We start from the raw sequence: 14,527 nt of genomic DNA, 5'->3' as shown, positions 1-14,527 counted from the left end.
TTCATTTTTCACAATGATGTTGTCCCAGGTGTTGAGATGGTACTGCCCAAGTTTGAAGTCAATCAGGTTAACAGTGTTGGAGAAGTGGGCAAAAGTATGACCCCTGTAAATGTCCAAAAATGGGCCAAAATTGTACATTCAAATACTCATACCTTTCCTGTTCATTTTAGGATACAGGTATCGAAGTCCTTTTTTGTTCGTCTAGATGTGCTACAGGTGCCACCCAATTTTTGTAGCTGCAGGACAATCGTAATGGGACAGGGGTCCAATAAAAATAAAAATGGCGTTATTTTTTTCTCCCAATATCAGACCGATAATTATCGTGCAGCAATGATGAAAAGAATTTTACAAAATCAGAAAGTAAATTGGACTACTAAAATGGATGTCATTCGATATCAAATTCATACCAAGAATATTAGATGATGAGTTTAAAATTTGGGCACAAAGGGGTATCATGGGCATATGTACCATTGTTCCAAAAGGAGAAATGATGAGCTTTCAGGAGTTAAGATACATACAACTTGTATAATATGGACTTCTTTAGATACTTCAAATGAAGGACTGTTAATGTCAAAGATATGACGTGTGAAGATGAAATACATCCTATTATAAAATTACTTGCAAGAGCATATGGCACCACTATCCCGAAAATTGTCATCTTGGTATCGTTGTTTGATGGATACTAGACTAGGGTCAACTTTGCGTGTCAAAACTAAATGGGAAAGAGAGCTAGGTGAGATGGTCTCTGAGGGGATATAAATTCCTTTCAGAAGACCTGGTGGAAATGGCTGACATTCAGGGGAAAACTGCCTTGAGATGGACCATAACACAATCCCACACGTAATTTGAGTTTCAGACCCCTGATTTATACTGTATGTTCAATTATTCATGAGTGTTGCCTATATAATGTTGTATTATGTTTTGTGTTGCCCATCTAGAGTATATTAGCACTGGTGAAGGTGTCGGAGGGAGACCTGCGGAAAGCCATCACATTCCTTCAGAGTGCTGCACGCCTCAATGTCAACAATGACATTACACAACTTGCTGTCATCGAAATAGCAGGGGTGAGATGAGATGTTTCACTCTTACTCTTGTGCTCAGTTTTTCATCGATAAGATTGCAAAAGCTAGAGCTCTCACCACCTCTGACCCCTCTGTTCATGTCCCTCGCTTGATGGTGCTAAATTAATTTGAAAGCCATTTCCTTGAGCTCTTCAGAAGACGTAGTTGTCGAGATTAAGCCATCTGGCTCCCAATATGATTCTGTTCCCCAGCATTTCTTAAAAGAAGGTCTCCCAAATATCGGAACAGTAGCCTTTCTTCTAGAATAATCCCCAAACAAATTAACTTTTTTACTGCCACACGTTATCAAAAAAAAACTTTAATATGACAAAGGCCCACATCATCCTTGAAAAAGTTCTATTTCATCAATTTCGTCATGTTTCATTGTAATTTCATACACTGGCAGTCCATTGAAAAGAGATACAATGCTGCCATCTGCTGGCCATAGTTAGCGAGTGTTTTTGATATGGACCAGGCAGTGCTGCGCTTCGATGTTGCACTGCCCATTGATTTAAAAAAAAAAAAAAAAAAAAAAAGTTCATTTAACGTTGATGGTGGCATATATCGTGATTGGATAAACTCTGTAGGAAGAGTTAGTTAAAATAAGACCCCTATGAAATGGCCAAAAAAATGGCAACACGTTCCAAAGTAAATCAAAATGGCGGACTTCCTGTTAGGTTTAGCATATGGTTCAAAAAGAATTTTTTGTACATTGAGGGCTGTTACATATGTCTTCAAATTTTGGTAACTAGGTGAAACGTACAGCCGGGAATGCTTCATTAAGTAAGAATTTTGAAACGCAAAATTTGATGCCCCACCTCTGGCGGACCTTCTGTTGGGTTTAGCATATGGCACCAACAGACTTTTTTGTAGCTCATAGGCTGTTATATATGTGTACCAATTTTCGTAGCTCTAGGTTAAACGTACAACCGGCAATACTACGTTTAGTAAGAGTTTTGAAACTCTAAAGTTGATGCCTCGCCCCCGTCATATAGTATGTCAAAAATTTCAGACTTTTTACCATGATGTTGTCCCAGGTGTTGAGATGGTACAGCCCAAGTTTGAAGTAACTCGGGTTTACCGTGTAGAAGTGGCAAAGGTATGACCCCTGTAAATGTACAAAAATGGGCTAAAATTGGACATTTAAATACTCATACCTCACTTCCTGTCTATTTTAGGGTACACATATGAAAGAGGTTTTTGTTCATCTGGATGTGCTACAGGTGCCACACAATTTTCGTAGCCATAGGACAATCGCCATTTTTCTGTTATCACGTATGGCGACTTTAAAATATCAAATTTTTCGCCAGGCCTGACGTGTGTGTAAAGTTTGGTGAGTTTTCGTTCACGTTTAGTGTCTCAAAAATTTGATTGTTTGCGGAAAAGAATAACAACAAAGAAAAAGAATAACTAGAGCTGCGAGCAGCTATAAAGGGCCCTCGCAACCCGTGCCACGTTGGGGTATTTGCACGTCGGGGTACTGGCACGTTAGGGTACTGTTTCATAAGAAACCGTCTAAATTGTAAATGTTTTGCCATGCTTTTTGTGTTTGTTCACATTGCTATGGAATGCTTTGTCGAGGTATTCGGCTGATAGGTATGCCTCCCAATATTCACACATCTAGCTGAATCATATAAAAAAAAAAAATCTTTGCAAACAATGCATCGCTACAGCAAAGGCGTGCCACGTTGGGGTACTTGCACGTCGGGGTACTGGCACGTTGGGGTACTGTCAAATAGGACAAGGACCATCTAAAATGTTTTTGACAAGCCTTGTGTGTGCAAAGTTTAATCAAAACGCAAAATATGGTGCGCAATTCCCAAAATAAATTCAAAATGGCGGACTTCCTTTTAGGTTTAGCATACGGCTACAGAATACTTTTTGTAGGTCTTAAGCTAATAGGTATGCCTCCCAGTTTTCACAAATCTAGGTCAAGTCATCTTTAGTTGTGTATCGCTTGAATCATACAATTGGAAATGCTCCATAAAAATGCATAGAGGGCGCTATTGAGCACAACGTTGGGTTACTTGCACGTCAGGGTACTGGCACGTTGGGGTACTGTTACATGGAACAAGGACCATTTAAAATGTTAGTTTTTTCCATGCCTTGTCTGTGCAAAGTTTAATGAAGAAGGCCAAAAATTATGTATAATTCCCAAAATAAAATCAAAATAGCGGACTTCCTCTTTGGTTTGGCAAATGGCTACATAATACTTTTTTGTAGGTCTAGCATAATCATACAATCGGAAATGCTTCATAAAAATGTCTAGAGGGCGCTATTTATTGCAAATTGCACAATAAATCTCTGAAAATTCATGTTCATGACAAGTCTGATGTGTTTGCAAAGTTTCATGAGTTTTCATGTGTATAAAAAAAAAAAAAGCAGCACTTGACAACTGTTACATGGAACAAGGACCATTTAAAATGTTAGTTTTTTCCATGCCTTGTCTGTGCAAAGTTGAATGAAAAAGGCAAAAATGATGTATAATTCCCAAAATAAAATCAAAATAGCGGACTTCCTCTTTGGTTTGGCAAATGGCTACATAATACTTTTTTGTAGGTCTAGCATAATCATACAATCGGAAATGCTTCATAAAAAGGTCTAGAGGGCGCTATTTATTGCAAATTGCACAATAAATCTCTGAAAATTCATGTTCATGACAAGTCTGATGTGTTTGCAAAGTTCCATGAGTTTTCATGTGTATAAAAAAAAAAAAAGCAGCACTTGACAAACAATGCATTGCTATGGCAACAGCGTGTTACAAAATAAAAAACTTTCGATTACTTTGCATCTTAAACATCTTAAGATGAAACACACCAAGTTTGAAGACAGTCGGATAAATTTTGTAGGAGGGGTTCGTTAAAATATAACCCCTGAAAGTTTTTCCTTGCCCGGTTGGAGGGTTAGATCAGGGGATGTCGCAACTTGTTTGTGGTTAAGTGCTACAGAAGTAAATGTGTCTTAACAACCTCATGATTGAATGTGTTTTCAATTCTCTAGGATGTGATTGAGTAGTAGATGTGTGTGAGTAGTAAAAATAGTGTGTCAAGTATAATGACATGAAATATAAGGAATACAAAAAACAAAACAAGAACCCTCTAAATTACACATTTTGTTCCAGGCTTTATGTGCGTGCATAGTTTGAGTATACACCTAGGTTTAGGCCAGGAGTGTTCAAACCTTTTGCAAAGATGGTAAGGTGAGAATGTGTGGGGCCTAATCAACCATTTAGTTTAGCCTGACATAATTTTTTTACATGCATATGTAAATATATATATGTGGACAAATGTGTACATATGTCTACAAATTTTTGTAGCTCGAGCTGCTTCGTCCAACTGGGAACGCTGCATTAAGAAGGATTTTTTTTTCCTTTGCCAACAGTGCATGCCACGACAACAGCGTGCGACGAAATAAAAAGCTTTCAATAACTTTTCATCGTCAACATCTTAAGATGAATCACACCAAGTTTGAAGATGATCGGATAAACTCTGTAGGAGGAGTTCGTTAAAATAAGACCCCTATGAAATGGCCAAAAAAATGGCAACATGTTCCAAAGTAAATCAAAATGGCAGACTTCCTGTTAGGTTTAGCATATGGTTCAAAAAGAGTTTTTTGTACCTCGAGGGCTGTTACATATGTCTTCAAATTTTGGTCACTCTAGGTGAAACGTACAGCCGGAAATGCTTCATTAAGTAAAAATTTTGAAATGCAAAATTTGATGCCCTGCCTCTGGCGGACTTCCTGTTAGGTTTAGCATATGGCACCAACAGGCTTTTTTGTAGATCATAGTCTGTTACATATGTGTACCAATTTTCGTAGCTCTAGATTAAACGTATAACCGGCAATACTTCAGATGAAACATGCCAAAGAATGAAGACAATCTGATAAGTTTTGTAGAAAATATGAGGCCTATAAAAGGCCCCCAAAAAATGGCTACAAATAGCAAAGTAAATCAAAATGCCGGACTTCCTGTTTGGCTTAGCATATGGTTCTAAAAGACTTTTTTGTACATCGTGGGCTCTTATGTATGCCTCCAAATTATCATAGCGCTAGGTGAAAGGTACAACCGGGAATGCTTCGTTAAAGAGGAGTTTTTTAGCTCAAAAAGTGATGCCCGGCCCTTGCGGGACTTCCTGTTGGGTTTAGCACAAAGCAGCAAGAGACTTTTTTTGTACATCGTGGGCTGTTACATATGTCTACAAATTTTCGTAGCTCTAGCTGCTTCGTACAACTGAGAATTCTTCATTAAGAAGAATTTTTTTCCTTTGCAAACAAGTGCATGCCACGACAACAGCGTGCAGCGAAATAAAAAGCTTTCAATAACTTTTCATCTTCAACATCTTAAGATGAATCACACCAAGTTTGAAGATGATCGGATAAACTCTGTAAGAGGAGTTCGTTAAAATAGGACCCCTATGAAATGGCCAAAAAAATGGGAACACGTTCCAAAGTAAATCAAAATGGTGGACTTTCTGTTAGGTTTAGCATATGGTTCAAAAAGAGTTTTTTGTACCTTGAGGGCTGTTACATATGTCTTTAAATTTTGGTAACTCTAGGTGAAACGTACAGCCGGGAATGCTTCATTAAGTAAGAATTTTGAAACTCCAAATTTGATGCCCCGCCTCTGGCGGACTTCCTGTTGGGTTTAGCATATGGCACCAACAGACTTTTTTGTAGGTCATAGTCTGTTACATATGTGTACCAATTTTCGTAGCTCTAGGTTAAACATACAACGGGCAATACTACGTTTAGTAAGAGTTTTGAAACTCTAAATTTGATGCCCCACCGCCGTCATATAGTATGTCGAAAACTTTAGATTTTTTACCATGGTGTTGTCCCAGGTCTTGAGATGGTACATCCCAAGTTTGAAGTCAATTGGATTAACCGTGTAGGAGAAGCAGGCAAAAGTATGACCCCTGTAAATGTGCAAAAATTGGCCAAAATTGGACATTTAAATACTCATATCTCACTTCCTGTCTATTTTAGGGTACACACATCAAAGAGGTTTTTGTTCATCTGGATGTGCTACAGGTGCCACACAATTTTCATAGCCGTCGGACAATCGTAGCGGGCCAGGGATCTGTTTAACCTATGTAGGTGGCGCTATGGAGCCATTTTTCTGTTATCACCTATGGCGACTTTAAAATATCAAATTTTTCGCCAGGCCTGACGTGTGTGTAAAGTTTGGTGAGTTTTCGTTCACGTTTAGTGTCTCAAAAATGTGATTGTTTGCGGAAAAGAATAATAACAAATAAAAAGAAGAAGAATAATAAGAATTCCTTGAAAAACAATAGGGACCTCGCAGCGGTCGCTGCTCGGGCCCTAATAATAATAATAAGAAGAATTCCTACAAAAACAATAGGGCCTCGCAGCGGCACCGCAGCCGGTGCCGCCGCTGCTCGGGCCCTAATAACCAGAGCTGCGAGCAACTATAAAGGGCCCTCGCAACCTGGGCCACGTTGGGGTATTTGCATGTCGAGGTACTGGCATGTTGGGGTACTGTTTCATAGGAAACCGTCTAAATTGTAAATGTTTTTGACATGCTTTGTGTTTGCAAAGTTTCATGGAAGGCCAAAAATGATGCACAATTAAAATAAAATCAAAATGGATTGGCACATGGCTATAGAATACTTTTTGGAGGTATTAGGCTGATAGGTATGCTTCACAATATTCACACATCTAGCTGAACCATATAATCGGATATACTTCATAAAAATATCTAGACGGCGCTATTGAGCCATTTATTACAAATTGCACAACAAATTATAAAATATTTATGTTCGTGAGAGATCTGATCTGTGTGCAAAGTTTTGTGAGTTTTTACCCATGTTTATACTCTCAAAAAAAGCATTTTTCTTTGCAAACAATGCATCGCTGCAGCAAAGGCGTGTGACAAAATAAAAAATTTCAATAACTTTTCATCTTAAATATCTAAAGATGAAACATGCCAAAGAATGAAGACGATGTGATAAGTTTTGCAGAAAATATGACCCCTATAGAAGGTACCAAAAAGTGGCTCCAAATACCAAAGTAAATCATAATGGCAGACTTCCTGTTTGGTTTAGCATACGGTTCCAAGAGAATTTTTTTATTTTTATTTTTTTTTATTTTTTTTTATTTTTATTTTTGTACATCGTCGGCTCTTATGTATGCCTCCAAATTATCAGAGCTCTAGGTGAAACGTACATCCGGGAATGCTTCATTAAAGAGGAGGCTTTTTTTTTTTAGCACAAAATGTGATGCCCGGCCCCTGGGGGACTTCCTGTTGGGTTTAGCACATGGCACCAAGAGACTTTTTTTGTACATCGTCGGCTGTTAGATATGTCTCCAAATTTTCGGAGCTCTCGCTGCTTCGTACAACTGGGAATGCTTCATTAAGTAGGAATTTTTTGTGCATGCCACGACAACAGCGTGCGACGAAATAAAAAGCTTTCAATAACTTTTCATCTTCATCTTAAGATGAATCACACCAAGTTTGAAGATGATCGGATACACTCTGTAGGAGGAGTTCGTTAAAATAAGACCCCTATGAAACGGCCAAAAAAATGGCAACACGTTCCAAATTAAATCAAAATGGCGGACTTCCTGTTAGGTTTAGCATATGGTTCAAAAAGAGTTTTTTGTACCTTGATGGCTGTTACATATGTCTTCAAATTTTGGTAACTCTAGGTGAAACATACAGCCGGGAATGCTTCATTAAGTAAGAATTTTCAAACGCAAAATTTGATACCCCACCTCTGGTGGACTCCCTGTTAGGTTTAGCATATGGCACCAACAGGCTTTTTTGTAGGTCATCGTCTGTTACATATGTGTACCAATTTTCGTAGCTCTAGATTAAACTTACAACCGCCAATGCTTCGTTAAGTAAGAATTTTGAAACTCTAAATTTGATGCCCCGCCGCGTCATATAGTATGTCAAAAACTTTAGATTTTTTACCATGGTGTTGTCCCAGGTGTTGAGATGGTGTATCCCAAGTTTGAAGTCAATCGGATTAACCGTGTAGGAGAAGCGGGCAAAAGTATGACCCCTGCAAATGTGCAACAATGGGCCAAAATTGGACATTTAAATACTCATACCTCAATTCCTGTGTATTTTAGGGTCCACATATCAAAGAGGTTTTTGTTCAGCTGGATGTGCTACAGGTGCCACACAATTTTCATAGCCGTAGAACAATCATAGCGGGACAGGGATCCGTTTAACCTATGTAGGTGGCGCTATAGAGCCATTTTTCTGTTATCATGTATGGCGACTTTAAAATATCAAATTTTTCGCCAGGCCCGATCTGCATGAAAAGTTTGGTGAGTTTTTGTTCACGTTTAGTGTCTCAAAAATGTGATTATTTGCGGAAAAGAATAAAAAGAAGAATAACTAGAGCTGCGAGCAGCTATAAAGGGCCCTCGCAACCCGGGCCACGTTGGGGTACTTGCTCGTCGGGGTTCTGGCATGTTGGTGTAACTGTGAAATAGGAAACTGTCTAAATTGTAAATGTTTTTGCCATGCTTTGTGTTTGCAACGTTTCATGGAAAGGCCAAAAATGATACACAATTAACAAAATAAAATCAAAATGACTTGGCACATGGCTATAGAGGACTTTTTTGTTAGTCTTAGGCTGATAGGTATCCCAATTTTTACAAATCTAGCTGAATCATTCAATCGCAAAAGCTTCATAAAAATGTCTAGAGGGCGCTATTGAGCCATTTTTTGCAAATTGCACAAGAAATCTCTAAAATATTCATGTTCATGACAAGTCTGATATGTGTGCAAAGTTTTCGCATGCGTTTTCGCACGTTTAGACCAAAAAAAAAAGCAGCATTTTACTTGGCAAGCAATGCATCGCTATGGCAACGGCGTGCGACAAAATAAAAAACTTTCGATAAGTTGGCATCTTAAACATCTTAAGATGAAACACACCAAGTGTGAAGACGGTCGGATAAATTTTGTAGGAGGAGTTTGTTAAAATATGACTCCTACAAAAGGCCACAAAAAATGGCTACAAATCCCAACGTAAATCAAAATGGCGGACTTCCTGTTTGGTTGAGCACATGATTCCAAGAGACTTTTTTGTACGTCGTGGGGTCTTATGTATCCCTACAAATTATCATAGCGCGAGGTGAAACGTACAACCGGGAATGTTTCGTTAAAGAAGAGTTTTTTTAGCTCAAAATATGATGCCCGGCCCCTGGGGGACCTCCTGTCTGGTTTAGCACATGACACCCAAAGACATTTTTGTACATCGTGGGTTCTTATGTATGCCTCCAAATTATCATAGCGCTAAGTGAAACGTACAACCAGGAATGCCTCGTTAAAGAGGGGTGTTTTAGCTCAAAATGTGATGCCCGCCCCCTGGGGGACTTCCTGTTGGGTTTAGCACATGGCACCAAGAGACTTTTTTTTGTACATCGTGGGCTGTTACATATGTCTCCAAATATTCGTAGCTCTAGCTGCTTCGTACAACTGGGAATGCTTCATTAAGAAGGAATTTTTTCCTTTGCAAACAGTGCATGCCACGGCAACATCGTGCGACGAAATAAAAAGCTTTCAATAACTTTTCATCTTCAACATCTTAAGATGAATCACACCAAGTTTGAAGATGATCGGATCAACTCTGTAGGAGGAGTTCGTTAAAATAAGACCACTATGAAACGGCCAAAGAAATGGCAACACGTTCCAAATTAAATCAAAATGGTTCAGAAAGAGATTTTTATACCTTGAGGGCTGTTACATATGTCTTCAAATGTTGGTAACTCTAGGTGAAATGTACAGCCGGGAATGCTTCATTAAGTAGGAATTTTGAAACGCAAAATTTGATGCCCGGCCCCTGGGGGACTTCCTGTTGGGTTTAGCATATTGCACCGACAGACTTTTTTGTAGGTCGTAGTCTATTACATATGTGTACCAATTTTCGTAGCTCTCGGTTACGTACAAGCGGCAACGCTACGTTTAGAGTTTTGAAACTCTAAATTTGATGCCTCGCCCCCGTCATATAGTTTGTCAAAAACTTTCGATTTTTTACCATGATGTTGTCCCAGGTGTTGAGATGGTACATCCCAAGTTTGAAGTCAATCGGGTTAACTGAGGAGGAGAAGCGGGCAAAAGTATGACCCCTGTAAATGTGCAAAAATGGGCCAAAATTGGACATTTAAATACTCATACCTCACTTCCTGTCTATTTTAGGGTACACATATCAAAGAGGTTTTTGTTCATCTGGATGTGCTACAGGTGCCACACAATTTCCGTAGCCGTAGGACAATCGTAGCGGGACAGGGATCCATTTAACCTATGTAGGGGGCGCTAAGGAGCCATTTTTCTGTTATCATGTATGGCGACTTTAAAATCTAAAATTTTTCGCCAGGCCTGATGTGTGGGTAAAGTTTGATGAGTTTTCGTTCACGTTTAGTGTCTCAAAAATGCGATTGTTTGCGGAGAACAAAAATAATAATAAGAAGAATTCCTACAAAAACAATAGGGCCTCGCAGCGGCACCGTCGCCGGTGCCGCCGCTGCTCGGGCCCTAACTAGAGCTGCGAGCAGGTTATAAAGGGCCCTCGCAACCCGGGCCACGTTGGGGTATTTGCACCTCGCGGTACTGGCATGTTGGAGTACTGCTTCATAGGAAACCGTCTAATTTGTAAATGTTTTTGCCATGCTATGTGTTTGCAAAGTACCATGGAAAGGCCAAAAATGATGCAAAATTAACAAAATAAAATCAAAATGGATTGGCACATGGCTACAGAATACTTTTTGTAGATATTAGGTTGATAGGTATGCCTCCCAATATTCACACATGATTCACAGCTGATTCATGTCATCGAAAATTCTTCATAAAAATGTCTTGAGGGAGCTTTTAAGCCATTTATTACAAATTGCACAACAAATCTATAAAATAATGTTCGTGAGAGGTCTGATCTGTGTGCAAAGTTTTGTGAGTTTTCGCCCATGTTTAGACTCTCAAAAACAGCATTTTTCTTCGCAAACAATGCATCGCTACAGCAAAGGCGTGTGACAAAATAAAAAATTTCAAACTTTTCATCTTAAATAACTGAAGATGAAACACTCCAAAGAATGAAGACCATCTGATAAGTTCTGTTGAAAATATGACCCCTATAAAAGGCCCCAAAAAATGGCTACAAATACCAAAGTAAATCAAAATGGCAGACTTGTTTGGTTCAGCATATGGCTTTAGAAACCTTTTTGTAAGTCTTAGGCTGATAGGTATCCCAATTTTTACAAATCTACCTGAATCATATAATACAATACATTTGCAAAAGCTTCATAAAAATGTCTAGAGGGCGCTATTGAACCATTTATTGCAAATTGAACAAGAGTTTTTGCACATGTTTAGACCAAAAAGAAGGAGCATTTCACTTGGCAAACAATGCATTGCTATGCCAACGGCATGTGACAAAATAAATAACTTTCGATAACTTTGCATCTTAAACGTCTTAAGATGAAGCACACCAAGTTTGAAGACAGTCGGATAAATTTTATAGCAGGAGTTTGTTAAAATATGACCCCTAAAAAAGGCCACAAAAAATGGCGTAACGTAAACCCCTGTAAATGTGCAAAAATGGGCCAAAAACAGACTATGATCTACAAAAAAGCCTGTTGGTGCCATATGCGAAACCTAACAGGAAGTCCGCCAGAGGCAGGGCATCAAATTTTGCGTTTCAAAATTCTTACTTAATGAAGCATTTCAGGCTGTACGTTTCACCTAGAGTTACCAAAATTTGAAGACATATGTAACAGCCCTCGAGGTACAAAAAACTCTTTTTGAACCATATGCTAAACCCAACAGGAAGTCGGCCATTTTGATTTACTTTGGAATGTGTTGCCATTTTTTTGGCCATTTCATAGGGGTCTTATTTTAACGAACTCCTCCTACAGAGTTTCTCCAATCATCTCCAAAGTTGGTGTGATTCATCTTAAGATGTTGAAGATGAAAAGTTATTGAAAGCTTTTTATTTCGTCGCACGCTGTTGCCGTGGCATGCACAGTTTGCAAAGGAAAAAATTCCTTCTTAATGAGGCATTCCCAGTTGTACGAAGCAGTTAGAGCTACGAAAATTTGTAGACATATGTAACAGCCCACAATGTACAAAGAAAGTCTCTTGGTGCCATGTGCTAAACCGAACAGGAAGTCCCCCAGGGGCCGGGCATCACATTTTGAGCTAAAAAAAACTCCTCTTTAACGAAGCATTCCTGGTTGTACGTTTCACGTAGCGTGATGATAATTTGAAGGCATACATAAAAGCTCAGGATGTACAAACAAGTCTCTTGGAGCCATATGCGAAACCAAACAGGAAGTCCACCATTTTGATTTACGTTGGGATTTGTTGCCATTTTTTGTGGCCTTTCTTAGACGTCATATTTTCACGAACTCCTCCTACAAAATTTATCCGACTGTCTTCAAACTTGGTGTGTTTCATCTTAAGATGTTTAAGATGGAAAGTTATCGAAGGTTTTTTATATTTTGTCGCATGCTGTTGCCAGAGCGATGCATTGTTTGCCAAGTAAATTGCTGCTTTGTTTTGGTCGATACATATGCGAAAACTCATGAAACTTTGCACACACGTCAGACTTGTCATGAACATGAATATTTTAGAGATTTCTTGTGCAATTTGCAATAAATGGCTCAATAGCGCCCTCTGGACATTTTTATGAAGCATTTCCGATTTTATGATTATGCTAGATTTGAGAAAATTAGGACAGATACCTATCAGCCTAAGACCTACAAAAAGTATTATATAGCCATTTGCTAAACCTAAGAGGAGGTCCGCTATTTTGATTTTATTTTGGGAATTATGCATCATTTTTGGCCTTTTTCATGAAACTTTGCATACACAAGGCATGGAAAAAACATTTACATTTTAAATGGTCCTTCTTCTATGTAACAGTACCCCACATGCCAGTACCCCGACGTGCAAGTACCCCAACGTTGTGCTCAATAGCGCCCTCTATACATTTTTATGGAGCATTTCCGATGCGATGAGTCACCGAGATTTGTGAAAATTGTGAAGCATACCTATCAGCCTAAGACCTACAAAAAGTATTCTGTAGCCGTGTACTAATGCAAATGATCACATTTTTGAGACGCTAAACGTGAACGAAAACTCACCAAACTTTACACGCAGATCGGGCCTGGCGAAAAATTTGATATTTTAAAGCCTCAGTGTGTAGCTCACGACCGCCATCTATCGGTCAAACAAGATAATGCAATGATTTTAAGCACACGAACTACGGCGTCCCAGAGAGACCCTACTTCAACAGCCTACCACCAATTTCACCGGAACAGAACGCAAACAACTTCTGGTATTCCCTCGAGTGATGACGTAAGTGAATTGCATTTGTTAGACATACTGTACAGATCCCTAATATTTGTGATTTAGTCATTTAATTTCAGAATTAATATTTTTGTCGGCATTGTTAGGAAATACTGTACGTCAGCTAATGATAATGGCTATCTATGTTCATATTTGTTAGTGCAACTAAACCATGCAACAGAGAACACACAGTTATGTTATATGTTTTATAGACATGCGGACCATCTCAAAGAGGGCGAGGAGGGGGCGAGGGAGACGACGAGGAAGAGAACGCGGTGTCTCGTAACGTACAATTATGTCATCATGGAAAAATAATTCCATTCGAGCATGCATGTGAATGGCTCAAAACATACCTTTGCTTGGAATATGTGGTATTTAGATTACATCGTTTGCTGATATGTTTAGTATATCGTACAAAAATAATGGTGTTAACTGAACTACACATCTGCAACTCAGACTCGTAAACCCCCCCGTGTCTTGTTGCTACTAACCACTCAGAAAAGTGCTGCTTACAAAAACATTTGAAACCCTTTACTCAGATATCGATTTGTCACCATGTTGAACAATTTTACCTAATAAATATCACTAAGCAACTTAATTAGTTTTGATTGAAGATACAACAGCTTCCTTGTACTTCGACGTGCAGGAATTTACATGGCTTTCACAAATAGTCTTGCTCATGTAATAATGTACTTCATTGGCTCAGTGACTTTCAGTTCATTGTTTGGTACCTCATCTGACATACAATTGTTACCTTCTTGCAGAGACTCGTACAGGAAATGACCATGGAGGAACATGAAGATATCCAAGTCCAGCTGATAGACTGACACCAAGAAATACTTTTTGACACATTGCTGACACATCAGCACCACCATGATTTCCTGTACCTGGATCCCAGACTGCAGCACCTTGGTGGACTTGTGGCAAATAAGTGACACTTTCCCAGATCCTCGAGGACAATACAAAGGTTTTTTACCTGGCATATAATTAGTCCATGTCTGACACTTGTTGTTGTAGTATGTATAACTTGTATATTGTTGTTGTGTGTTAATTTGTACATTTTGAATAACTAAAAAATACTATTTCCTTTGGCGTAAACATGCAGTGTTCATTCGACACCTAACCTAACACTATTTTACATGACTAG

The 14,527-nt window shown here is 38.9% G+C and overlaps 1 protein-coding gene across 4 annotated transcripts in view; it reads left to right on the top strand.

Annotated features, from left to right (window-relative positions):
- Nucleotides 1-14,527, top strand: part of rfc4 (replication factor C (activator 1) 4) — a 152,363-nt gene that overhangs the window by 103,028 nt on the left and 34,808 nt on the right. For 3 of the 4 annotated variants that reach the window (XM_077535472.1, XM_077535473.1, XM_077535474.1), the window contains one exon: nt 939-1,064. The exons of the other annotated variant lie outside the window; for it this stretch is intronic. In XM_077535472.1, coding sequence (XP_077391598.1) covers nt 939-1,064 — 126 coding nt within the window. The remainder of the gene's footprint in view (nt 1-938; nt 1,065-14,527) is intronic. 4 annotated transcript variants of the gene reach the window in all.

The sequence above is a fragment of the Festucalex cinctus genome, chromosome 10 (genome assembly GCF_051991245.1).
Source record: "Festucalex cinctus isolate MCC-2025b chromosome 10, RoL_Fcin_1.0, whole genome shotgun sequence".
In the NCBI taxonomy this organism is placed as follows: Eukaryota; Metazoa; Chordata; class Actinopteri; order Syngnathiformes; family Syngnathidae; genus Festucalex; species Festucalex cinctus.
Note: the sequence above shows the minus strand (reverse complement) of the source record. Positions and strands in the feature narration are given on the sequence as shown.